The 26,407-nt window shown below is 36.7% G+C and overlaps 1 protein-coding gene across 2 annotated transcripts in view; it reads right to left on the bottom strand.

Annotated features, from left to right (window-relative positions):
- The window catches only part of AFG1L (AFG1 like ATPase), a 183,204-nt gene that overhangs the window by 40,600 nt on the left and 116,197 nt on the right, over nt 1–26,407 (bottom strand). For both annotated transcript variants that reach the window (XM_033101618.1, XM_033101627.1), the window contains exon 8: nt 14,705–14,787. In XM_033101618.1, the coding sequence (XP_032957509.1) occupies nt 14,705–14,787 (83 nt within the window). The remainder of the gene's footprint in view (nt 1–14,704; nt 14,788–26,407) is intronic.

The following is a 26,407-nucleotide window of genomic DNA, read 5'->3' as shown; positions in this document are numbered from 1 at the left end:
TACCAATTTACATCCCCATCAACAGTGTATGAGGGTTCCTTTTTCTCCACAACCTCTCCGACACTTGTTATTATTTATCTTGTTGATGACAGTCATTCTCACCGGAGTGAGGTGATATCTCATTGTGGTTTTGATTTACATTTTCCTAATAGCTGGTGAAGTTGAGCATTTTTTCATATATCTGTTGGTCATTTGTTTGTCTTCTTGGGAGAAGTGTCTGTTCAGGTCTCCTGCTCATTTTTTAACTGGATAGTTTGTTTTTGTGTTGTTGAGTTGTATGAGTTCTTTATTTATTTTGGCTATTAGCCCCTTATCAGAACTACCTGATTTAGACTTTGACAGGAGAAAAAATTAGAAGAGGGAAATATTGACACACAAATAAATGAAAAATAAAATTAGTTTAAAATTTAAATACCTCAAATATTTAAAATGTAAAAGTTATCCTTTTTTAAATTAAAGGTTTTTTTAAACAAAAGCGTTAGTTATCTTATGTAATAGTTCTGATCTTAGCTGGCTAACAAACATTCCAGACACAGGAAAATGTCATTTTGCACTGACATTGATCAAATTATTAAGAGTATAAATCATTTTCAAGTTGGGTGTTAGGGTACATATAGCTTCATATAAGCTCATTTCCCTAGTTAATAGGAGTCTGGCTTCATTTACTCAGTATCACCTCCTTAAAGGCCCAATAGCCAAATACAAGCTCACTGAGGGTTAAGGGTTCACCTATGAATTTTAAGGTCCTTAACAATGAGCATTTTTGTAGTTTATAATTCGGGGTTTCTATGAATAGTGCTACTATGAACATTCTAGTACAGCCTTTAGTAAACTTATGTATACATGGCTGTTGGGTATAGAAATAGGAATAGAATTTCTGCTCATAGGACAGATCTATGTTCAGCTTAGTAGATACTACCCAACTGGTTTCTAGAGTGGTTGTAGCAGTTTACTCTCGAACCTGCAGTTGCAAAAACTTCTGCTTGTTCCACATCCCGGCTAACATTTCGTATTTTCCATCTCTTCTTCCATTTTAGTAATTATGGTCGATGTACTATAAGTAATTTTAATGTAAGTTGCCTCAAATTGTTTTGGAAGTGGGCATGGCATAAAAATTATATATATATAACTTAATGCAATAGTTAATCCAGAAAGATTATCTTAGTAATATGTCATTACAATATACATAAAATTTTAAAATCCATTCTTCAAAACACCTAAGATCTCTTGACTTTTTTAAGTAGGAAATTTCAAGAAACAACTTTGCAGTAAAAATTTCAGTCAGACAAATGCTTTTAACTTCAAAACAGGAAAAAAAAAATGTGGTATTTTTATAATAGAGAAAACTGGAGTAACAGACGTGAGTCTATGACTCCAAAGCCCTTTTGTCAGTTTTCCAGGAAAACTATTTTAAAATATAGCAACACTACCTTACACTAAAAATCTATACTCAGAAATACAACCAAGCCTAAAAGTTATACTCTAAAGTTATACTCTATAAGCTCTAAAGAAGAACTGTAGCTGAAGCTCTAAAGAGGGTCAGCTAGTTTAAAAAAAAACAACCAAGTGTTTGGGACACAGAACCTAGGGCCAGCATTAGGCATATTCAACAAAGAAATGTACTGAAAAAACATACAAGGATATAGATTATAAAAAAATACAAATAGTCATTTAAATTACACTCATTACAAACATAACTGAAAAATATTCCAGGCTAACCAATAGAATTTGAGGAAGGGACAAAACCTGGTACTCAACAGCAGATGAGTGGAAAAGCTACAGCCCAAAGATGGCACTAAGTTAAACATGATTTTTCAGAGCTAACTTCAGAGTTCTCTTTTGAGGCTACAAGAATATCATGTCGCATAGCATGGAAGAAAATGCTCTGTTCAGCTTTGTGTTATTCCATTGTAACCACAAAGAGGCATATCTTAAGGAAAGGTGACTTGGGTAACATCAAAATGATGAGGAGAAAACACAGGAATTAAGCCCAGATGTTATGAATTGTATCTCCTTTCTTTTCATGAGGGGAGACAGAAATATAAGCTTCTACAACTGAGTAGGAGATAAAGAATTTAAGTGACTTCCTTTAATTCTGGGTAATTGCTCACTGGGGGGATGCTACTGTATAGTCGTCCTTTGTGCAGATAAGATGAAAAACAGAAAATCTGCCCAGAGATAATAAAAAGTTGACCACAGTAAGAGAATTACAGTCATTTCTAAAGAAGAAGCAGTCACTCTTTTCAAATGCTTTTTATTGGGAGTTGGGATGTCATGTCAGGGGCCCAAGAAGAGCACAGACTCTTTTTCCTTTATCTATGATGCCCTGGTAAAATCCACCCATTTCATTGCTTCTGTCACCTTCTGTTCAGCTCAGAAACAGGAGTGGAGGGGCAGTTTTCTATTTTCTGCTGGCGAGGACCCCTGTGTCTTTAAGGCGGAAAAGCCCTGGAATTGACCACTATTTCATCGCGGGAAATATCACATCAACTTGTACAAAAATCCTGTGAGTTCAGTACCCTGGATTAAAAGTCTGACTCCTTCAGAAGTATGAGAATCGTGATTTATTCTTCCATATTAAATTAGTAAACAGAGACGAAAGTAACCAGTCATTCCAATTTTGAGAAAACTTCTTAAGCTGACATCAGGCATTCAACATAAAACTTAGACTCAAGAAATAGAATTCGTCAAAAAAAAAAAAAAGACCTTATTATTGCTGGATCATTTGAAATTCTCAACAAAAATTCCCAAACAAGTGGAGGTTTCTAGAAGAGGGTCACTCATGAATTTAAATGGAAATTAATTTCTTCAAGAACCTCCCACTTCATTAGGATTGACTCAGGGGAACAGAATGCTACCCACACTTTGCCCCTTCATTCCCTTTTAAAAATCAACAGCTTGTTAAGGTATCAACAAGTAGAATAGGGTTGGCTTTCCTTGGTCCCTCTCTCTCCATGTTCTCTATTCTAGAGAGCCAACACTGATTCAACGAAGGAGAAATTTCCCCTTCCTCTTCGAGTCCGTGTGCCAAATTTTCCTGGCAGTGAGCCTTCTCACTCTACGGATTCCTTGTGCATTCATGCTGTACAGCTCTTTGTGCTCATACCAAACATAATCTGGGGCTGGAGGCAGGTCCAAGATTAAGTCGGTTTATACTTGCCTTAATATAAAACAGACTTGGTTGCATTTCAAATCCTGTAGGCTTGTTTTACATAACGGAATCAGTTGTTAAGATGGATTTTGTCCTAGTATTTATCTTCTTCTCAATCACTCAAAGGCTTAATTGACTGTTCAGAGATCCATTTCAGTCTCTAAATTTCCCACCCTTCTCAATCACCTGGAGAGTAACTTACCTGGTTCCATTAATCTTGACCTGTGTATAATGCAGAAGGTGGGATATAGCACCTTTTGCTCTCAAATTCCAGACCTTCACCCCCTCTTCTCAGCTTCAAACTCCATATAAAATTTCTATCAAATTTATATATTGCATTTCCCCCAAAATAAATCAGTGATGTAACATGTAGAATTGCAAGCTGGTAGATCCAAAAATATTTCTTTTTCATAAAATTTCAGAAAGGCTATAGTGATAGAAGATTTTTAAAAACAAATAAAAATGAAAAAGAAGCTAAAAAGGAAGAAGCTCTAACTCTTCTTCAAGGAGAAGATGGTCACATCCACCTGGGAAAGAGAAGCCAGGGAGATTTAATAGCTAAATAAGGAACACAGCAAGTAACTAAAGACCTAGGACTTTTGCCAGATCAGCTTTTCTGATGTTGAAGATTGACCGTCAGTTATAAATGTGGTCTATTTGAAGATGAAATAAGAAGAAGATAAGAATTCTAAGGAAATCTAAAAATTTTATTCTGTACTTTTATAAGTATAATTATCTATTCTTGTACATGTTGGGTATATACCTTATTTACACGTTACTAGATAAGTACAGCCATACAGTTGAATACTTTGTCAATGTGTTTAGCTAGAAATGGTGGGCCAGCTCTATTCTGGTCCTGTCTGGCCTGCTGGAAAACACTGCGATATGCTATTGTTGAATTACACTTTTATAAAGGAATAGAAGATAAAAGGTGTGCTGAGCTGAGTGATGGAACCTGATATCGAAATCTGTACAAGATGAATTTCTTTTGCTGCTGAACTACTCTTTAGTGGTGTTTTAAACAGTTTCAAACCCTCGATATTAATTTTAATTCAGTAGTCCTTGAGTTAACACAACAGTAATAGATATTTAAATGTGCATTTAAATGATGTCAAATAGGCAGACAAAATAAACAGTCTAGCTGACTATGCTCTACAGGATATGAAGTAGAAAGTTGTGTTTTTAAAGTAGAAAATTTTTGTTTTTACTAACACATAGCTTTAAGTTTGCGATGTCACAGAGCCTTGCTCCATCATAAAATACCAACAGACGTTCTGATGAGAAAAATACTACTGTGCATCTCCTTTTGAGAACCAACTATAGTTCTTCGCCATAGTGCCCTTTTTCCTCCAGGTGGCCTTAGAGGACAGATTCATCACCATTGCTGACCTTTGAACTACCAAAACATACAGCAACATACAATGTGTCATTTTGAATTTCAGACTTTTCAGACATTCTTATACTTCTTATAGAGATAAATGCTTCTAAAAAAACCCCAAAATATATAATGAAAAAAGTCATTAAAATAATTAACATGTTACATTTAAAAATAGTCACTTATATGTGGAAATTAAACAGCACACTCCTAAAAAACCAACATATCAAAAAAAGGAACCAAAATGAGAATTAGAAAATACTTTGAGACTATGACAAATGAAGACACAACACACAAAAATTTAAGGGATGCAGTTAAAGTGGTGCTTACAGGGAAATTTATAGCTGTAAATGCCTACATTAAAAAAGAAGAAAATTCTCAAACCAACAACTTAACCTTCCACCATAAGACTCTGGACAAGGAAAATTAAACATAAAACAAGTGGAAGGAAGAAAATAATAAGGTTTAAGGTGGAAATTAATGAAATAGAGAATAGAAAAATACAGCAAATCAACAAAATCAAATGTTGGCTCCTTGAAAAGGTGAACAAAATTTACAAACCATTAACTACATGGACCAAGAAAAAAAGAGAAGACTAAATTACCAAAATCAGGAACAAAAAAGAGGACATTACTACCGACCTTACAGAAATAAAAAGGATAATAAAGGAAAACTATTAGTAAATGCACGCAACAAATTAGATAACCTAAATGAAATGGACAAATTCCTAGAAAGACAAAAACTATTGAAACTGACTCAAGAAGAAAGAGAAAATCTAAATAGAGGAGGAGGATATACTTCCCAACTCATTCTATCAGGCTAGTATTACCTGACAAAAACATCACCAAGAAAGAAAACTACTGACCAATATATTTTATGGATATAAACACAAAAATCCTCAACAAAATACTAGCAATCTAAATCCAGCAACATATAAAAAGGATTCTATACCATGACCAAGTGGGATTTATCCCAGAAACACAAGGTTGATTTAAATTCCAATAATAAAAAGACAAAGGACCCAATACAAAAATGTGCAAAGTATCTGAAGACCTTTCTCCTAAGAAGATATACGAATAGTCAACAAGAAGATATACGAGTATCAACGAAAAGATACTCAACATCATTAGACATCAGAGAAATCAAAATAAAAACCACAATGAGATATTATTTTACACTCACTAGGATTTTGTTTGTGTTGAATTGTGCTTCCCCCCCAAAAAAGGTATGTAGAAGTCCTAACCCCCGGTACCTCAAAATTTGCCCTTATTTGGAAATAGGGTCATTATAGATGTAATTAGTTAAGTAGATGAGCCCCCTTAATTCAGTAAGACTAATGTTCCTATAAGAAGAGAAGAGAGGCACGTATGCAGATGGCCATGTGACGACAGAGGCAGAGATTAGAGTGACACTTCTACAAGCCAAGGAAAACCAAGGATTGACAGCAAACAGCAGAAGCTAAAAGAGGCAAGGAATGCTTCTTCCCTAAAGGTTAAGAGTGAGCATGATCCTGCCCAAACCTTTATTTTGGATTTCTGGCTTCCAGAACTGTGAGACAATAAATTTCTGTTGTTTTAAGCCATTCAGTTTGTGGTACTTTATAACAACATTCCTATGAAACTAATACAGATGGTTATAATAAAAAAGACAGATAACAACTAGTGTTGACACAGATGTGGAAAAATGGGAACGCTTATATAGTATTCGTGAGAATATAAAATGGTACAGATGCTTTGGAAAACAATTCCTCAATTACCATACCCAGAAATTCCACTCCTAGATTTATACAAGATAAATAAAAATATAAGTTCACACAAAAACTTGTACATGAATGTTCATAGCAGCATTATTCAGAATAGCTAAAGAGAAGAAATAACCCATATGTCTATCAACTGATGAATGAAGAAAGAAAAGTTGTATATCTATACACTGGATTGTTATTTGGCAATTAAAAGGAATAGAGTACTGATACATGCTACAACATGGATGAATCCTGAACATGTTACCTTAAGTGAAAGAAGGCAATCACAAAAGACCACATCTTGTTATAATTCCATTTACATGAAATACCCAGAATAGGCAATCTATCGAGACAGAAAGTAGACTAGTAAATTGCCTGAGGCTGGTTGAGGGACAGGGGTAGATGTGGGGAGAAGGAAGTGATGGCTCAGGGAAGTGGGGTTTCTTTTTGGGGTGATAAAAATGTTTTTAAATGGATTGTGGTAATGGTTGCACAATTCTGTGAATATACTAAAAGTCAATGAATTATACACTTTAAAGGGGAATTCTATAGCATGTGAATTTTATCTCAATAAAGCTATTAAAAATAAGTATAATACCCTTATTACATCTAACAAAGGTAACAATATTCTCCAGTGTCAGGACATACCAATTAGTGTTTGAATTCTCTGACTGTCTCATAGTTTTGTTTTTGCTTCTGTTCTTACAGTTTGCTTAGTTCAGGATCCACATACACTGAGACTGGTGGATGTGTTCTTTAAGTCTTTTTTAAATTATAGGTTTCCTCTCCATCTCTCTCTCTTTTTTTCTTATTTATTTGTTGAAAAAGCAATTTAGTCATATAATTTTTTAAAATTTACAATCTACTTTTGATGCATATACTCTTATGATGTCATTTAACATATTCTTGCCCCTAATGTTTCTTGTAAATTGATCAAATTCAGGTTCCATTTCTGTAGCAATTATTGTAGAACTTATGATCATTAACTAGATGCAAATTATGAGTGATTTGCAAAATGGTGATATTCTAAACCTATTCTAATTTTCTCATTCTTTTTTCATTTGTTATCTAGAAAACTTATATATAAAAATAAGATTCCCTCATCCACTATTTTTTGTTATACTAAGGATCAGATCCTTTAAAACAGGCAGGAAAAACACTTGATTCTTTCCTTTTATTTACCAGTTTTTAGGATTATGGATTGGAGAATTCCACTTTTGGCCGTGATGGAGTAACAGGGCCCAGATTTACCCTCCTTTTTAAAACAACTGCAAACTGTCTAAAATATATGAAACAATAGTTTTCACACATTGGATAACAGAAAGCAGAGAATAGTGATCCCCAAGGGTAGGGAAACAAATGAGGCAAGCCCCAATTTACTACCTGGGGAGAGTTTCCAGCCTCCAGGAAACCAGGAGAGGGAACCCAACCAGGTCCCAAGTTTTACAGAGAGAGAAACACACAAATCCATAACGATAATTGGAAATTTCAACACCACTATCTCAATAATTGAGAAAAAGTAGGGGGAAAAATCAGTAAGGGCACAGGGGACTTGAATAACACTGTCAACCAAATTGACCCAAATGACATTTAAAGAACAAACACTCTACCAACAACAGCAGAGTACACATTCTTGTCAGGTGCACAAATAACATATTCCAAGACACATCACATTCTGGGTCATAACACAAGTCTCAAAAAATTTAAAAGATTCAAACCATACAACAAAGGTCCTTTGACCATAATAAATTAAATTTGGGAATCAGTAACTGAAAGATATATAGAAAAATCAGCAAATGTTTGCAAGCTGAACAACACACTTGTAAGCTGAACAATAAATAAACCATGGGGCAAAGAAAAAAAATCACAAGGGAAAACATGACATATTAAAATGTATGAGATGCAACAGTTTAGTGGTTACCAGAGGGTAAGGGGGGTGAGGTAGATGAAGGTAAAGTGGATCAAATACATGGTGATGGAGCTGACTCTGGGTGGTGAACACACACTGGGATTTATAGATGATGTATTACAGAATTGTTCACCTGAAATCTATGTAACTTTACTAATAATTGTCACCTCAATAAACTTTAATTAAAAAAAAACGTTTAAATGTATGAGACGCACTTAGAAGTAGTACTTAGAAGAAAATTTATAGCATTAAAATGCTTATGTAAGGAGAGCAGAAAGGTTTAAAAACCAAGGACTTAGGTTTCTATCTTTAAAAACTAGAAAAAGAAGAGTAAATTAAATCCAAACAGCAGGAGAAAGTAAATAATAAAGAGAAGTGTGCAGAATTCAGTGAAATAGAAAACAGAAAGCAGTAGAGAAAAATCAATAAAACAAAAGCTGTTTCTTTGAGACCAATAGAATGAATAAAACCTTCACTTGCGTGATCAGAAAAAAAATAGAACATTTTGTACCTTTTTTAAAAAAAACCTCTTCATTATGGAAAATTGCGCATATATGTACATATATAGAGAGACAATTGCACATACCTAGAGAGACAATAGTCTAAGAAGCCTGGTATAACATCCACCCACTCAATGCACGGCCAGTCTTGTTTCATCTATCTCTTCCCTCAAGGCCCTCACCATGGATTATTTTGAAGCACATCCTAGACATTTATTATTTTACCTATAAAGATTTTTGTTTATGAATATAATTATCTCGTAAGTAGATACACCTGTATGTTCTGCGTCATGATGCTAAGAAGGATAAAATTTAATCTGTAAACATCAAAAATGTCCCCAACGATCTTCCTCCCTTCCCCAGACTGAAAGACAGACCAGATCAACTGCCTGGCCCCCGTGAAACCAGACAGTGTCACTCATTACCAGGGGCAGAGAGTCAGTCCCTTGCCCTCTGAGGAATAGATTTCAGGAAGGACTAGTGTCGGTGATGTGAAGGATGTAACACTGACCTCTGATTCCCACTAATTGATAATAAACTAGGCGTGTCCCAGTGTTTGCACCTGGTCACTGTACCTGGTGAGCAGGCAGGCACACAGCCAGACTCGCCAAGAATGCGAAGGTGACGGATGGGATCTTTGTTGTGGTCCGTTGCTCCGTTTGTCGGCTATTGGACGCTCACAGGCAAGAAGAACTTACAACTGAGAATACGCTATGTTGTTCTGTTCTGTGCAGTCTCTCCCAATGTTTCTGCATCCTTTGCAGCTAAATATACTACATTCTTGAACTGTGGGGTATTTCCCTTTTAATATCATCACGGTTCCATGGTGACACCATGCAAACTAGTGTCAGAAGTAGGAATGAAATGAATGTTAAAAGATCCATGAGAGAATTCAGGGAACTGAAGGAGAAAGGAGCACAGCACACCCACAGTTAGCATAAGTTTTTAAAAACTTTGTTGCAGATAATGAGAAATAGATTGTTTCAAGGGAGTATGTATACAGCCTGCGAGGGGACTACAAACAGCCCAGTATATAGAACTGAAACAAACTACAGTCTAATAGGAATGGGGCTAGATTTAACAATTTTCACGTTGTTTCTATTGGGAGATGTCTCAGAGGTTCTTCAGTGGGAACGGAAACAGGAAATGATGGGGCTGGTACTCTAACTGGTAAGAAAAACTAAGACTGAAACTATAGATTCCAAGGTCTGGGTCAGAAACACCTGGAATGGTAATGATGGGGGGGCGGGGGTAGGAATGTCCTAGAGACTCTGCTGAACTAGAGGGAGGCAACTTTCCAGGCAGAAGATAGAACCCTATCAAAGTTTAGGTATGAGAACATGTAACAGTCGAGCTAAAAAATGTCTTAAATTTTCATTGATTTGTTTCTCTCCGTTGAGGGTAGGAGCGTGTGTATAGGGAATATCACAAAAAAGAAAGAAGAAGTTTTTGATTTTGAGGAAGTATGTTTTTACTCGTATGAGTTCCAGTCTTTGTTTTCACAGACCTTTTAAAACAGAGCTATACCTTTAAAGCTGTATGTTGTTTTTTTTTAATCAACAGACTATTTTTTAAATGGTGTTCAAAGATATATTCTCAGACATGATTCCCTATTTGGAATAGATGTTTCCCAAGTAGAAGATTAAGAGTACTTGATACATGAAACTTCCATTGACAAAAGTATTTAAGGAGAAACTTCTTTTTAAAATCTGTTCAAAAGGATGTACTATATTACCAGGTAAAAACATGTGAATGTTGGGGCTGTGTCTGAAAAGTTGTAACTTACATTTTTCATCATTTTCAGTATGATCCATAGTTCCCATATACATGGAATTGAAATAGTTCTTAGACAATTTAACTGAAGTATTAACTGAATAATGTGTGCAGATGTAATTTTGTTGAAGTAGTGGATGACTTAAGTGGATAGCAGCCAAATGAAATAAAGGGAGAAAGCCTGGCTTCTTTAAGGTTAAAAACCTGCTAAATGTCTCCTGTTGGGAGACATAGCCCCTCCCTGGGTCTCTCCCACACCTACAAGTAAACATCTTGCTGAGTATGCCAAGAATGCAAGGCCCTAACCATTTCTCAAGGTTGTGTTTGCAGCAAGAAACCTGAAGGGATGAGGCAAGGTATACCTGGAGACAAAAAGCAAGCTTGCTTACTTCTGGCTATACAATAGCATATTCTGCAAACTCGGTGTTCCTCTCCTATAACACAGTTCACTGCCTATGCAGGCATCCGTCTGGGCCCTCAGCAAAACTCACCCCGCCCCATGGGAGTAGGGGGCAAGGAGGGAACCAACACAACATGATTGTACCAAGAGTAATAAAATCCTGTCTCTCACCCAGGTCTCTCGTGTCTTCTGCCAGCATCCATGAAACAAGACCAGGTAAACCTGTTCGCTTATAATCAAATCAAAATCAAATCCCAGGTCCAACACCTCACCCCATCCCTTTTAGTTCTGTTCAAAACCTTCTGCTGAGGCCATGGCTTCTATGCTGATGGTGAGGTGCTTGTATGATGGAGATATGGTGTTTGCATAGGAACCCTCTCCCCACACCCTAACCCCAGTTCCTTCAACACACTTAGTAGAAAAATTGTACTACTCAGCTTCTGAACGAAAAAGGAAGAGACAGAGATAAAAGGTGGGTCCAGGGTGATCTGACTTCCTGTCCCCAGGAAACCATAACCATTCACAGAAGTGACAGTAAAATGGCCTGGGGCATACTCATGCATCCCTCAGCAGGTGTTTCCTGTCTGAAAAGAGATGCTCATTGCATATATAAAATGATAACTTGTAGTATCACCTGCCCCCGAGCAGAGAGCTAATCTGAAGCAGTTAAATTCTCTGGAAGGCAGGGGATAGGGCTACTTTTGGCAAACACCAGGCAGTTCAAAGTAAATTACTAGTCCAAGCCCAGTGCTTGGTTGCCCTGTTTAGATTTAGGCAAACTATATTCCACACATGGGGATCTTATGGGGCCCACTCCACCAAGCAACCTGCAAGAAAATGACTTTGTGCTCATTTCTGGGGAGACTATGTCGTTACAACAGAATGAAAAGCATGGGGTGTTTTAATCGATACAAAAGTTTGGGTGTTTGCACTCAAGCTCTCTGTGGCTTGTAACTTGCTAATTTAAATTCTCTGAGTTTGTTTTATATGAGATTGAAAACTTCTTGGTATAGGCTAAAAACATCTGGAATCTATTTTATAAAGGTACTCTAGGATTTCTAAATGTAATGGAATATAAAACTACAAATGAGATAGGTTACATACAAACATACAATGCCTTGTATGAATTTGTTCTTGTATAAACCAGACAATATTATAAACTACAGAAGTTGTTCCATGTCCACTTTTGGGGTTGTCTTTTAAATCTCTGGTAATTCTTGATATTATTTGGATTGTATTTTGGGACATTTTTAATTGGCTTTTGGAAATTTAGACTAATAAAATATTTCTATTTAGTTAAAGATCATACATGGGATTCTGCTTATATGAAATTCTGAGATAGTGCCTGGTGTTCCCCTGGGGGGAAGCTAGAAATTTTGTTTTTGTTTTTAGACATTTGGGATGCTAGTGAAATTGACAAGGGGGTAGTCTGGACTTGCATATTCAGGAACCAATTCCAGATGTTTAAGCAGAGGGTAATAAAAAAGCACTGCTTTAATAGGGCAACATACACCGTGGCACATTACAATCTGTGATAGGGGAAAATTAATGTTCTCCTATAAGATAAAAAGAAATAGAATTCAATCAGGAATGTTAACATGACCCCAGGGCATTTTTTTACTCTGTCATAAAAGAAGTTCTTCCCAAAGTCTCATGTGAAACAATATAAATTATATCCTTAGCAACTCGTCTTGGTACCTAGTATTATCCTTCCACTTCTGAGATGATTTTAATTCTCAATTCTCCTTTGGGATTCATGTCTGCCTTACCCTCTGGCTGACTTAGGTGTGTCCCCAAATTCTCTCTTCTTGGTTACCATAGGTGAAGCCCTTTTGATGCTAAATTCATGACCAAATCTATGTTCCTTGAGGATTAAATGAATGTGTATGTATTTTAAGAAAGCTGTTTCAGAGTTTCATGGAATCCTTTGTAGATTCTAGTTTCCTGGACTGTGGGGTATTATTAAATTCTGTCTTCCTCTAGTGCATGTTTTAAGCACAACCTGAATTTAAGTGTGTTAGAACTGTTTGACTTTTATCAGGAAGAGGAAGGGGTAACACAAGATAGGTCAGAGAGAAAACAGCTACACTCCATGCAAAACAGCCTTGTCATGTGTAAATTCCACCGAGACTGCTCTAGCACTATGAAACAAATGTGAGTTAGACCCACACTACTATCTTTATTTAGGGAACTTCCCATTGGAAGAATGTTTTAACCCAGGGATGTAAAGTACAGCGTAGAGAATATAGTCAATAATGTTGCAACAACTATGTATAGTGCTAGATAGGTACTAATTGGGAGGATAACTTCTTAAATTATATAAATGTCTAACTACTATCCTGTACACCTGAAACTCATGTAAAATAATACTGAATGTCAACTGTAACTGAAAACAATAAATAATCTTAAAAATATTTTTTTAATTCTTCCACATACAGATATATTTCATGAGAAAAGAGGGAACAAGGATTACCTTCTTTGTATTAATAGAATAAAGAGAATAATAATAAATTAATTTCTAAATAGCATACATCTGGGATATCAAGAAATAGGCAGCAAAGAATCAGGAAAAGTTTGCGAATATCAGGAAAATAAAGAGTCCAGAAAACATAAATATAAAAGAAACTAGGGGTGGAGACAAGTTAAAGAAGAAAAAAAGCGCTATAAGAATCTTTTAAAATTATAAAGTACTTTAAAGACACAGCACTTAAGGACAGATGAAGAACCTCCTATAAATAGTCATTAGAATCTGAATAATAAACTGAAATAGTCCCTTTGGTGCAGTGTGAAGTATGCAATTTTAATTATGTGGTTTTTCTAGCTAATTTCTGCTTCAAAAACAGTAGAGTCCTTCCTCTTACAAGGTGGCGACCTGAGAAGTTTTCTGAAACTCTCACAGGCACATGGTCATCAAAGTTTAAATTAGCAGACACATGCCTTTGAGTTAAATCACAATTAGCCCTTATTCAGATCTATTTACTAAGAACGCACTCTGTGCCAAACACTGGCCGCATACACTAAACAACAGTTTGCATTTCTGAAGCACTTTTTCCTTTTTAGGTTCTCATAAATGATATTTTAAAACAAACTATGTTTGTTTTTCAGCACTAACTACATGTGCTGAAGACACACATTGTTACAAATTGGTCCTACTGAGGAAAGTTTTTGCTTTTAAAAGAAAAAAGGGGAAGCGGAATATAATCATTAGTATTGTGATAAGTTTGCAAGGTGATAGATGATTATTAGAATTAGTGAGGTGATCACATTGTAAGGTATAAAAATGTCAAATCCCTATATTGTACACCTGAAACTAATATAACACAGTATAAATTGTATACCAACCATACTTAAATGAAAAACATAAAAAAAGACAAAATCTATTCACTTGTACTTGTGTATACATATTTTAATAGTTATATATGGAAGTCAATAAACAATGATAAATATAAACAGATTGTCTGACAAAATAAAGCAACAATTTTCAGGGAATAGAAATGGAACATTTGTCAGAAGATGTCCACAAATAACTAATTACTTTAGCACAATAAAGATATTCTCTTAATATTAGAGTGTCTTATAAGAGGATACTCATTACTTTCTAACCATCTGTCATCACTCCTCCCCCAAAAACTAATTAGGGTTTCATCCAATCACACATTATAAATCATGCAAATGTGGACGGCAAAAAACAGTTCAAAGAAGTTAATATTATAACATTTTGTATTTCAAAACTCACAGGCTTCAGAACTAGCCTTTCATGTTCTAATAATTACTCTGCTCGTTTTCCTCATCTTTTCCTGATTTATTATTAGATAGTAAACTTAGCAAATTAAAAAAAAAAGAAAAGAAACTTACAGGTAGTAGAGTTTTCCTGCAGCAGGAAGTTCCCTTTTCCGGTAATCTATCCCAGAGTCTAGCTGGACCGTATTACAGTACTTCTGCAATCCAAACACATAAAATATCTATTTAAACAAGTGTTGGCTTAGAATTGTAATCTTTCTGCTATCAAAATTTTTTAATTTTTGAAATTTTCCTCAATAAAATAATGAGTTTAGGACAAAACAATAGAATTCATGTTAAGAATCATAAAAGTTGAATACTAAACACATACCAAGCCAAAAAAAATCAGTTTAAAAACATTAAGATTTGAAGCATGCCTTCCTGAAACTTTGCTAAAACAATGCTGTCAGCAAATTCGCCATTTAACCGCTTTACAATTTTTTTTTTAAATCCTAATTTCCATTACCCGGAAGTAAGAAGCTGGAAACTTATCAGAAAGAATAATTCATGGGGCTTAACCATCACAGTGGGAGACAGACAGTCTAAGAGAGTAGGGCCAGAACATTTGTATCCACGTTTTAAACCAGAGGATCATACTAAAGTGATGCTATATGTATACCTGCCCTTCACTTCTAAATGACTGCCACTGCCCTTGTCCCTTAGTTCCAATCCAGCCATCAAAGTCTTCAGAGTTCTTTCTCGCTGCGAACACCTTCTTTCAACCTGAGTCATCCTGTGCTACTAATGTCCTTCTCTTCTCCCAATTACTCTTTTCTTTTTTTTCCCCCATCCCAGGGAGCATATGTACATAGAAACTCACAGAACACACACACACACACACACAGCCCCTAAAATTCTTATGACAAAAGCATATGAACTTTTGCTATACCTATCTTGGTCAGTTGGCTTTTTTTTTTGAGGGGGGGGCATATACCAGATAGATGATAGATAGATAGACAGACAGACAGACAGACAGACAGACAGATAGATAGATAGATAGATAGATAAATAGATAGACAGATAGATATTCATTCCAGTAAAACAATGATGAGCATGGGTTTTCAGAACAATTGAAAAAAATTTACAGACTGATCTTTCTGTTTTCATTCAAAATGAAAATTGCTTTATAAAAATTCATGAGGAAAACAATTATATTTTAACAACTTCACTACTTTTATTAATGAAAATTGCATTTTTGGGCCAAGGTAATTGTGGCAGACTGTATTTTTCAAAGATGGCTGCATAACCTCTCCTTTCCAATGTGTTGTGATGCTGACATTCCAACCATCAAGAAATAAGATCTATGCCCCCCACCCCTTGAATCTTGTGCCTACAATGAAAATGATGTGATGTAATAATATCCTAGGTGACATTCGAAGTAGCTTTTTACTCATTGGCTGGAACACTTGCTCTGGAACCCTGAACAGCTAGGTAGCTATCAAACTGCTTGGAGGCAGCCGTGCCATGAGATAGCCTAAAGCAGCCCAGACACAGAGCCGACCTGGAGAGGCTCTGACATGACAAGACAGAGGTGTCTGACCATCCCCACCTGTCCCAGTGACAGCCACTATGGTGCTGGGGGAGCCAGAACGGCCAGCTGAGCCTTTCTCACATCCCTGACCCACAAAAACCAGGAGAGAGAATTGTCTTAAGCCTCTAAATTTTGCGGACATTTGTTACACAGCAACAGGTCATCAGAACAGTAATATCTGGGCACATTTGAGATGCAGCAACGTTCTTCCTCCCTGAAATTGCATCCTGGGTTGCCCTGTTATGCAAGGGCTGAGGGCCGTTTATCATCTGCTCTGCAGTTAGGGACTGTACACAGTGGCAGTGAGAATGCATTTCCCCTCGTCCCATGTGCAGCTGCTACAGGTTCAGGGAAGTAAAGTGGGTGATCAACCATCCTCCTGGGACTCTGCGGTTTCCCCAAGACTGAGGTATTTTCCTGGATGTAGGACTTTCAATGCTAACACCATGACAATCCTGGGCAAACTGGGACAGTTGGTCACCCTAGGAATACAGACCCAGGATTCTGGGCCTGAAGGCTGGGGTAGGTAATAGCACTTTGATTGATATAGTTAATCCTTGAACAACGTGGGATTTAGGGGTGCCGACCTGTGTGCTGTCAGAAATCCCCATATACTCCTGACTCCCCAAAAACTTAACTCCTAATAACCTACTATTGACCAGAAGCCTTACCAATAATATAAACAGTCAATTAACACATATTTTGCATGTATTATATACTGTATTTTTACAAGAGTATGCTAGAGAAAGGGTTATCAAGAAAATCCTAAGGAAAATACATCTACAGTATTTTTTTGGGGAAAAAATTCACTTACAGTGAACCCATGCAGTTCATACCCGTGTTGTTCAAGGGTCAACTATATGTTAGCAATCGTGAATCTGATTAGTATAAAATAATCCCCAAGAAGAAGCTGGTCCTCTGGAGAAGCCTAAAAAGCTGAGCTTGTGAATGACACGTGGAGAACAGCCCCTTAGCCTAACAGAATCATGCCACCCTATGGTGCTGGACCCGAACAGCCAGTTGGCCCCCCACACAGCCATTCCTAGCTCATCATTCCGAGTTGTTCCAACCCTCTCCCCAGGCCTCCCTCTCAGAACTCAGGCCCTGTAACCCATCTCACCAGGAAAATCTACAGTACTGCCCATATACATGCATCCCACTCCTCATTGCCTCGAATGACCTGTAAAAAATCAAAAGTACAGCCATATGTCTCTCTTCTCAACTTTGAGTAAAGTACTAAACCTGGGAAAAGAGATTCTTCCTCCCCCCCTTTCATAATAAGGGGTGCTCAGCCACCCATTTCAAAGAAAAAAGGAGAGGCACTTGATTAAATAGCACTTCTTACTCTCTTTCTCTGAGGGAAATCTGTCCTGGTATGATAAGAGCAAATTATTCATAAGCTATCTGTACCGCAGACATTATGAATATAATAAATAGTAGAGCAATAGATTTGTGTATTTCCCCAGGTTCTCTATTTCTTTTAAACTACAATTTATCTTATATGACTCAATAATCCTAATTTAGTCAAAAATTTTTCTTCTTTTTTTTTGCTATTAAAAAATAAGGTTAATGGAAGTTATACAAGCTTCAATTTCACTTTCTGGGTAACTAACTTCTCTCTCATCTGAGTGATTAAGCCCTACCAAATGATTGCATTTGTACATTCCCTAATCACCACTGAGGAATACCTAATCAGCAGCAAAAGAACTATAACCAAGCCCTTAGATGTTAGCTCTTAATTGTCTGAAAAATACTAACACGAGCTTGGTTTATATTTTTAAAGAAAAATAAGCCTCCAGTTTTTCAGATTTTTTTTTTCCTTAAACTAGATTTGTCAAAACACTTTGCGGAAGGGTGGAGGAAGGTGAAAGCTAAGATACTTCCAAGTGAGAATGAATCTAGTCATAAGGGCATGATCACTAAGTAATTTCCTAATTTCCAGGGATATTTGCAAGACCTGTGACCTCTTATCTTCACCCATTTCAAAAGCATAAAACTAATCAGCCACCAAATGAAATTTTATTTTAAAATAGTTTGTATATTTATGTATACAAAGGACAAATACAATTTCATAATCTGAAAATGCAATTAGGAAGTTTGGGGAGGGAAAGGAGGGAAGTTCACATACCCCTGGGAATATACTCAAGAGTCAAAGGCTTTTAACTTTGGAAAGAAAAATGTACTACTAAAAGAACCATATTTCAGCAGTTTGCATTTTCCTCAAGATCTATTGTGTATATTTTTAGCAATTCTGAATAATACCATTAGAAAAATAACCATCTCGCAAAATAACTTTGTATAGCTTCTACTCTGGCTTTTCCCTTCCTAGATGGAACAAAAGAACAATAAATATTGTGGAGAAAATCCTTTAAAACCACAACATATCAAGCTTGTGAGCAAGAATTGAAATAATAAAGATTTATCTCACCAAAAAACTATTAGAAACAATAAATAAATACAGTAAAGGTATACAAAATCAATGTACAAAAATCCATTGTGTTCCTATATACTAACAATAAAATTTCAGGGGGAAAAATTCCATTTGCAATTGCAACAAAAAGAATAAAATACCTAGGAATAAACTTAATGAAAGATGTGAAGGACCTATACATTGAAAACTACAAAACATTATTGAAAGAAACTGAAGACACAAAAAAATGGAAAGATACTTCGTGTTCATGGATTTGAAGAAGAACATATTTAAAATGGTCATGTTATCTAAAGCAATATACAGATTTAATGCAATCCCCATCAAAATCCCACTGGCATTTTTCAAAGAAAAAGAACAAAAAAATCATCAAATTTGTAGGGAAGCACAAAAGACGCCAAATAGCCAAACCAATCCTGAGAAAAAAGAACAAAGCTAGACGTATCACACTCCCTGACTTTAAATTATACTACAAAGCTACAACAATCAAAACAATACGGTATTGGCAGAAAAATAGACACACAGACTAATTGAGAGCCCAGAAATAAACCCCCATGTATATGGGCAACTGATTTTCTATAAAGGAACCAAAAACATACAATGGAGAAAAGAAAGCCTCTTCAATAAATGGTACTGGGAAGATTGAAAAGCCACATGCAAAAGAATGAAACTAGACTATTTAACAACATATACAAAAATTAACTCAAAGTGGATCAAAGGTCTAAATATAAGACCTAAAACAATAAAAATACATAGAAGAAAACATAGGTACTAAAGTGATGGACCTTGGTCTCAGGGAAGATTTTATAAATTTGACTCCAAAGGCAAGGGAAGTAAAAGCAAAAATAAATGAATGGGACTGTATCAAACTAAAAAGCTTCGACACAGGAAAAGAAACCATCATTAAAACAAATAGACAACCAACCAAGTGGGAGAAGATATTTGTAAACAATACCTCCAATAAGGAGCTAATATGCAAAATATACAAAAGACTCATACAACTCAATAACAAAAACAACCCAATTAAAAAATGGGCAGAGGACCTGAACAGACACTCCTCCCAAGAAGACATAAAAATGGCCAACAGATATATGAAAAAATGCTCAACTTCACTAGCTATTAGGAAATGCGTATCAAAACCACAATGAAATACCAGCTCACACCTGTTAGAATGGCTATTGTCAACAAGACAAGAAATAACAAGTGCTGGAGAGGTTGTGGGGAAAAAGGAATCCTCACACACTGCTGGTGGGAACATAAATTGCTGCAGCCACTATGGAAAACAGTATGGAGGTTCCTCAACAAATTAAGAATAGAGCTACCATATGACCCAGCAATCCTTCTTCTGGGTATCTACTTGAAAATTTTGAAAACATTTATCCATAAAGATATATGTACTCATATGCACCCCTGTATTCACTGCAGCATTATTCACGGTGGCCAAGATACGGAAACAACCTAAGTACTGCGATAGATGATTTGATAAAGAAGGTGTGGTATATACACACAATGGAATACTACTCAGCCCTAAGAAAAGGTGAAATACTGCCACTTGCAACAACATGAAGGATCTTGAGAATATCACGCTAAGTGAAATAAGTCAGATAGAAAAGGACAAGAAACATGATTTCACTCACATGTGGGATATAAAACAGAAAGCAACAGAGAAACAAAACAAACAAACACAAAAAAACTCATAGACACAGACAACTATATGGTGGTTACCAGAGGGTAAGGGGGCAGGGAGGTAGAAGAGGCTAAACAGGGTCAACTACATGGTGATAGGAGAGTAGACTCTAGGTGGTGAGCACACAATGCAATATACAAGTGATGTTTTATGGAACAGTCCACCTGAAACTTACATAATGTTATTAATGAAAGTCACCCCAATACATGTTTAAAAAGATGTGCCTACCTGAAATACTCTTTATTATAAAAGTAATATTGCTTACTATAGAAAATTTGGAAAAAGAGAACAAAGCAACATAAATCAAAGTTTTATGTCTTTAAGTGATTATATTAAATAGGAATTTAAAGAATTACAATGGAATTTTTCTTGGCAATATTCAACATTGGTTTTATAAATTTTTAATAAGTGCAAAAGGAAAAAGTGTTCGAGACTTTCTAGTTCTAAGAAATAAAATGTTTAAAGAACTAAGATGTATCTTTTACTTAATTCTTTAAAAATTTATCTTTTTAAAGATAAATTGTATCTTAAATGCTCATTGTAAACAAATTCAAATATTAAAAGTATGAAAGTCACAAAAATCTATCCCCTTCTCAGAAAAAAGTTTGCTTGTAGCTTATATCTTTCAAGTTTTTCCTGTACATATAGAGATGCTAGATAGATAGATAGAAAGAGAGAGAGAGGGGGAGAAAGAGAGAGAGAGAAAAAAAAATGTCATATTATACACATAGTTCTAAGCTTAATTATTTTTGATATGTTAGAAGTTCTATAAGAGAAGTAACTTTAGATTTAAATACAGGAAAGCTATACTGCATACAGTACTATTTTGTTTGCTAAGAATACAATTCCGTAATTAAATGACAAGCAAGAGTACAAGAAAGACACTAAACAAACAAACAAAAAAAAAACGGTGGGAGACTCAGTAGGTGTGTCCTTTTTTTTTTGGAGGCAGGTATACATTCAGATATATTAATACATACTGAAGCAGCTATATATTCTAAGATAATTGCTTCTGTCTCATTTAAAATAATCATGTGCTATTACTTTTAAACTTGAGTAATGATATATAAAAATTCAATACAAAACTTCACATTTTAAGCTTTTTATAATTTAAGCTTTTATATAATTCTCTATAAATACAGAAAAGTACACAAATTGTAAGTGTCCAGCTCAATCAAGAAATAGAACATTACTACCGCCTCTAAAGTCCCCTAGTATCCTCTTCTACCTCTCCAAAGGTAACCAATATCCTGATTCTAGCACCGTAGAATTTTGCCTGTTTGGGGAGCTTTATGTAAGTGGAATCATACAGTTTGCACTCTTTTGTGAGTGGTTTCCTTTATGTTTGTGAGATTCACCCATTCACATGTTGTGTATAGCAGTAGTTTACTGATTGTTGTATCATATCCACCACTGATAGAGGCGCCACCAGATGGCTCAGTTGGTTAGAACACGAGCTCTCAACAAAGTTGCCGGTTCAATTCCCGCAGTGGATAGTGGGCTGCGCCCCCTGGAACTAAACATTGAAAACGGCAACTGGACTTGGAGATGAGCTGCGCCCTCCACAACTAGATTGAAGAACGACGACTTGGAGCTGATGGGCCCTGGAAACACACTGTTTCCCAATATTCCTCCATAAAATAAAATACCTACATACTATGACCTTAGTAGGTAAGACCTGTATCCCTTCTTTTTATCAAGCAATTTCAGAATTTCTCTCCCCTTCCCAAAAAGCAGAAGAGGAACATATTTAACGACTGCAAAATATCTATTATTGACTCAATGACTCAATTGTGTTAGGCAACTGATTTGAATTTGTCTCAGATAATCCTCACAATAATCATACACAGAGAAAGAGAATTGTTTTTTAATCCCCATTTTACAGTTGAGGAAATGTATGAGGGAGAGTAATTTTTTTTAATCACTGCTATGGGCTGAATTGTCCCCTGCAAATTCATATGTTGAAGTGCTAACCCCAGTACCTCAGGATGTGACTGTGTATAGAGAAAACGCTCTAAAGAGGTGACAGTATGCACAGATGAAGAAGCATGTAAAGACAGAGGGAGAAGACAGCCATCTGCAAGGCAAGGAGAGACGCCTGAGAAGAAATCAACCTGGTCAACACCTTGACCTTGGACTCCAAGCTTCAAGAACCGTGAAAAACTACATTTCTGCTGTTTAAGACACCCAGTGTGTGCTACTTGGTTATGGCAGCCCTAGCAAACTATTACAATTGCTAATATTCTTGTTCCATTAATAAGCATCCAGGAAGGCATTTTTAAAAACAGTAAAAGAGAAAAGAACAATTGTGAGATTTTTAAAAAGCCAGGACTCAAGCTAAAAGGCACACCTATACACACTTGTTTGTAAGGTGAGCCACAAATCTGACTTTTTGTGCAGCCACAGTTGGGAGGGAAGACACAGTAAATTCACAATTCATAGAGCTCCAGAGAGGCCACATAGTTTCCAGATTGGAAGGTTTCCTACACGGATTGAAATAATAGAAACAGATTTGGGTTTCAAGCCTGTAAGTGCTATGAGACAAAGATCATGTCTGATGTTTGTCTCCGTGATCCCAGCACCTAGCACAGTATCCAGAACATAGTACATGGTAAATGCTCAGTGACCATTGATCAACTGAATGAATAATTAACAAAATCATCTATGCGCAGAGCTTGGTGTGAGGCAATAGAGTATGAACTACAGGAATAAGGCAACCAGTACTGTCCCTTTCCTAAGGAGCTTTTATGACAAAATGGGAACTGAGGTAGCAGGATTCTTGCTAAAACTGGACTCAGCATGGACAAACATGGACATGGTAGGCCAAAGCTGAGGCCTAGTAGAGAGCAGGGCGCAGAGGAGGCTAACTAAAGTACGGTCCAGCAGAGAGCATTTGTTAGGATCAGCTGCGACAGGAAGCTCAGCCAGGGTAAGAGTTTCATCCCAAGGCAGGGTTTCCTCATGACAAAGAGATGAAACAGAACATTTCCACATCCATAAAACAAAAGTCCTGAGCTGTGCTGATTAGGCTCATTATACCCCCCACAACCAATTCATGTCGCCTAGGGAATGGCACAAACCAATTGGCTTAGGTTTGAATTTCCTAAACCAATGCAAGTGGCAGGGAAGGTGGAAATACCTTCATGGTTGGTAGACCAGTGGTTCTCAACACTGGTTGCACATTAGCGTGAGCTGGGGACTACTTGGAATGTACCGATGCCCAGACCCCACTCAGACATTTTTACAGGGAACGTTTGGTTGGCCGATTTTGTCTGTTTTGTTTTAAGATCCTTAGGTGATTCTAATGGGCAGCCAGGGTTGAAAACCATGAGCCCCATCTCCGACAAGTTCCTTCCAAATCATGTGGCTACTATACAATAGCAGAAAGATGAAAGGGATTCTGGGAAAATAACCACAATGTCCGCCACGGGTGGTAATTAAAGACACGAGACCATGTACTATGTCAGATATGAGGTCTGACACCTAAGCTTGTGAACTCATCCTAGAAAAAGTGCTACATGCCTCATTGCTGAATATTACTACAGTCACCTTCGAAGTACTCCCCTTGGGAAGCTATGCACCAACGCCAGCACCTAGTCCACCCTTCAAAGCAATTATTGAACTCTTTTTCTGGAATGGCCATCGGAGCTGTCGTCGTATTACCCTTGGTGTCCTGAATGTCATCAAAATGTCTTCCTCTCAATATTGCCTTTATCTTCCCGAAAGAAGTCATTGAGGCCAGATCAGGTGAGTAGGGAGGGTATTCCAATAGTTATTTGTTTACTGGCTAAAAACTCCTTCGTAGACAATGTCTGATCACTGCACTGTATACCTGAAGCTGAAGCTGAACAACAATGAATGTCAACTACAATATTATATATGTGTATATAGTAACTATATATATATAGTTACAAGAAGTGGAGCACAGCATTATTAGGAATAGATGCAGTGGAAATGTAATGGCTGTATGAGATGTCAGAGGAGTAGTAGATTGGGGGAGGGGGGTTGTCACTGTGTGAGGGATATAAATGATAAATGTTTAACTATTACATTGTTTTGTACACCTGGAACTAATAAAAAAATAAAAGAGTTCAAATAGAAAACTGTAAAAAAATAAATAAATAAATAAATAAATTAAATAAAAATAAAAATAAAAACTCCCTCACAGACAGTGCCGTGTGAGCTGGTGCAGTGTCGTGATGCAAGAGCTCCTTTCGGACCATTTTTACACACACCTTTCTTATGCCAAGATTTTCCTGTTTCTCTATTGATGTTTACTTGGTCTGCTATGCTTCTCAGTCAGTTGACGATTTAAACTTACAATTCGATGAATTTTTGGAATGTTTTCATCAGTTCTGTTCGTTACTGGCCACCCTGACCTCTCTTCATCAGTTACACGTTCCCCCCCTCTCAGTAAAACGTTTAATCCACTTGTACACTGCCATTTTCTTCATGGCATTATCCCCATAAACTTGGACTAACATGTCCCTGATTACACTTCCACTCTTGCCAAGTGTAACAAGAAATTTAATGTTTGTTCGTTGCTCTAATTCAAGTTCAGACATTCTCACAACGGCACACAAAAACACACAATAATGAATGCCATTCAGCAAGACACTGCCCCACGTTGACAGGAACACAGCTGTGAGACACTGGTATACCAAGGTTATGAAACCTTACTGAGTTGTATGTACAGTGCTGCCAATGTAAGTGCGTGGTGTAAGTTTGAAACTTAATTGTCAGACCTCATATATTTCTGAAGGATAACTTTGCTGGATAGAGTATTCTTGGTAGGCAGGATTTTTTGTTTTTTTGTTTTTTAATTTCAGCACTTTGAATATATCATCTCACTCTTTCCACACCTGTAAATTTCTGCTGAGAAATCTGCTGACTGTCTTATGGGGGCCCCTCATAAGTTACAAGTTTCTTTTCTCTTGCTGCTTTTAAGATTCTCTCTTAAGTTGAGTTTGCTTGATGATCTATAAGCTTCATGACTTAGTATCTAAATCTCTCTCCAGATTTGGGAAGTTCTCTGTTATTATTTCTTTAAATAAACTCTCTGCCCCCTTTCACTCTCTTCTCCTTCTGGAACACCAATAATTCACAGATTGTTTCTCTTGATGGTATCCCATAGATTATGTAGGCTTTCTTCACTCTTTTTCATTCATTTTTCTTTGTTTTTCTCTGACTGGATAATTTTAAAGTCCCTGTCTTCAATCTCACTGATTCTTCTTGATCAAGGATGATGATGTTGATGCTCTATTGCATTTTTTTTCCATTTCATTCACTGTATTTTTCAGCTTCAGAATTTCTGTTTGATTCTTTTTTTATGATTTCTATCTTTTCATTAAGCTTTTCATTTTATTTATTGTTTTCCTGATTTTGTTGAATTGTCTTTCAGTATTTTCTAGTAGCCACTGGGTTTCCTTAAAACAGCTATTTGAATTCTTTATGGGGTAAATTGCAGAGCTCCCTGTCTTTGGGTTGATTACTAGAAGATTATTGCAATACTATGTTTCCTTGATTTTTCATGTTCCTTGAAGTGTTGCATTGCTGTCTTCACATTTGAAGTAACAGTCCCCTCCTCCATCTTTACTAATTGCTTTCAGAAGAGAAATACCTTCCATCAGCCCTGCTAAGGATTCTGAGGCTTTCTCAGACCTTCTATGGACACACCTGATCCACAATTCTTGTTCCCTTTTATGGCAGAATTCTTAAGCTTATATGCCTTCTTTTGATCCTGCAATGTACCAGGCCAAGTGCTGACAGCCTCCCTTTTGTTTTTCCAAAGGTGACAGTAAAGCTCAAGTTTGTGGTCTGTCCCTGGTCCAGGGCATGTTCACTAGCCATCTGCCAAAGCTCACTCTCATCACCGCCATCAGAAGCATATACAGGGTACCAGCTGTAGAGCATGTGAGTGAGAGGTGTGCACAGGGCTGACGATACCCTTTGGCCAGGTGCGGGAAGCTGTGGGCAAGGTGTCCCCAGTGGCTCATGGGTGGGTTTCTTGATGGTGTCCATGAGGCAGTTCCCATTAATGTCCTCTAAGAGTCCTATCTGATGCTCTCCCAGCCTCTTCCCACCTACCAGTAATGCAACTCATGAGTCAGTACTCTGGGTGGTGCAAAAGAG

This window comes from Rhinolophus ferrumequinum, chromosome 3 (assembly GCF_004115265.2).
Source record: "Rhinolophus ferrumequinum isolate MPI-CBG mRhiFer1 chromosome 3, mRhiFer1_v1.p, whole genome shotgun sequence".
NCBI lineage: Eukaryota > Metazoa > Chordata > Mammalia > Chiroptera > Rhinolophidae > Rhinolophus > Rhinolophus ferrumequinum.
Note: the sequence above shows the minus strand (reverse complement) of the source record. Positions and strands in the feature narration are given on the sequence as shown.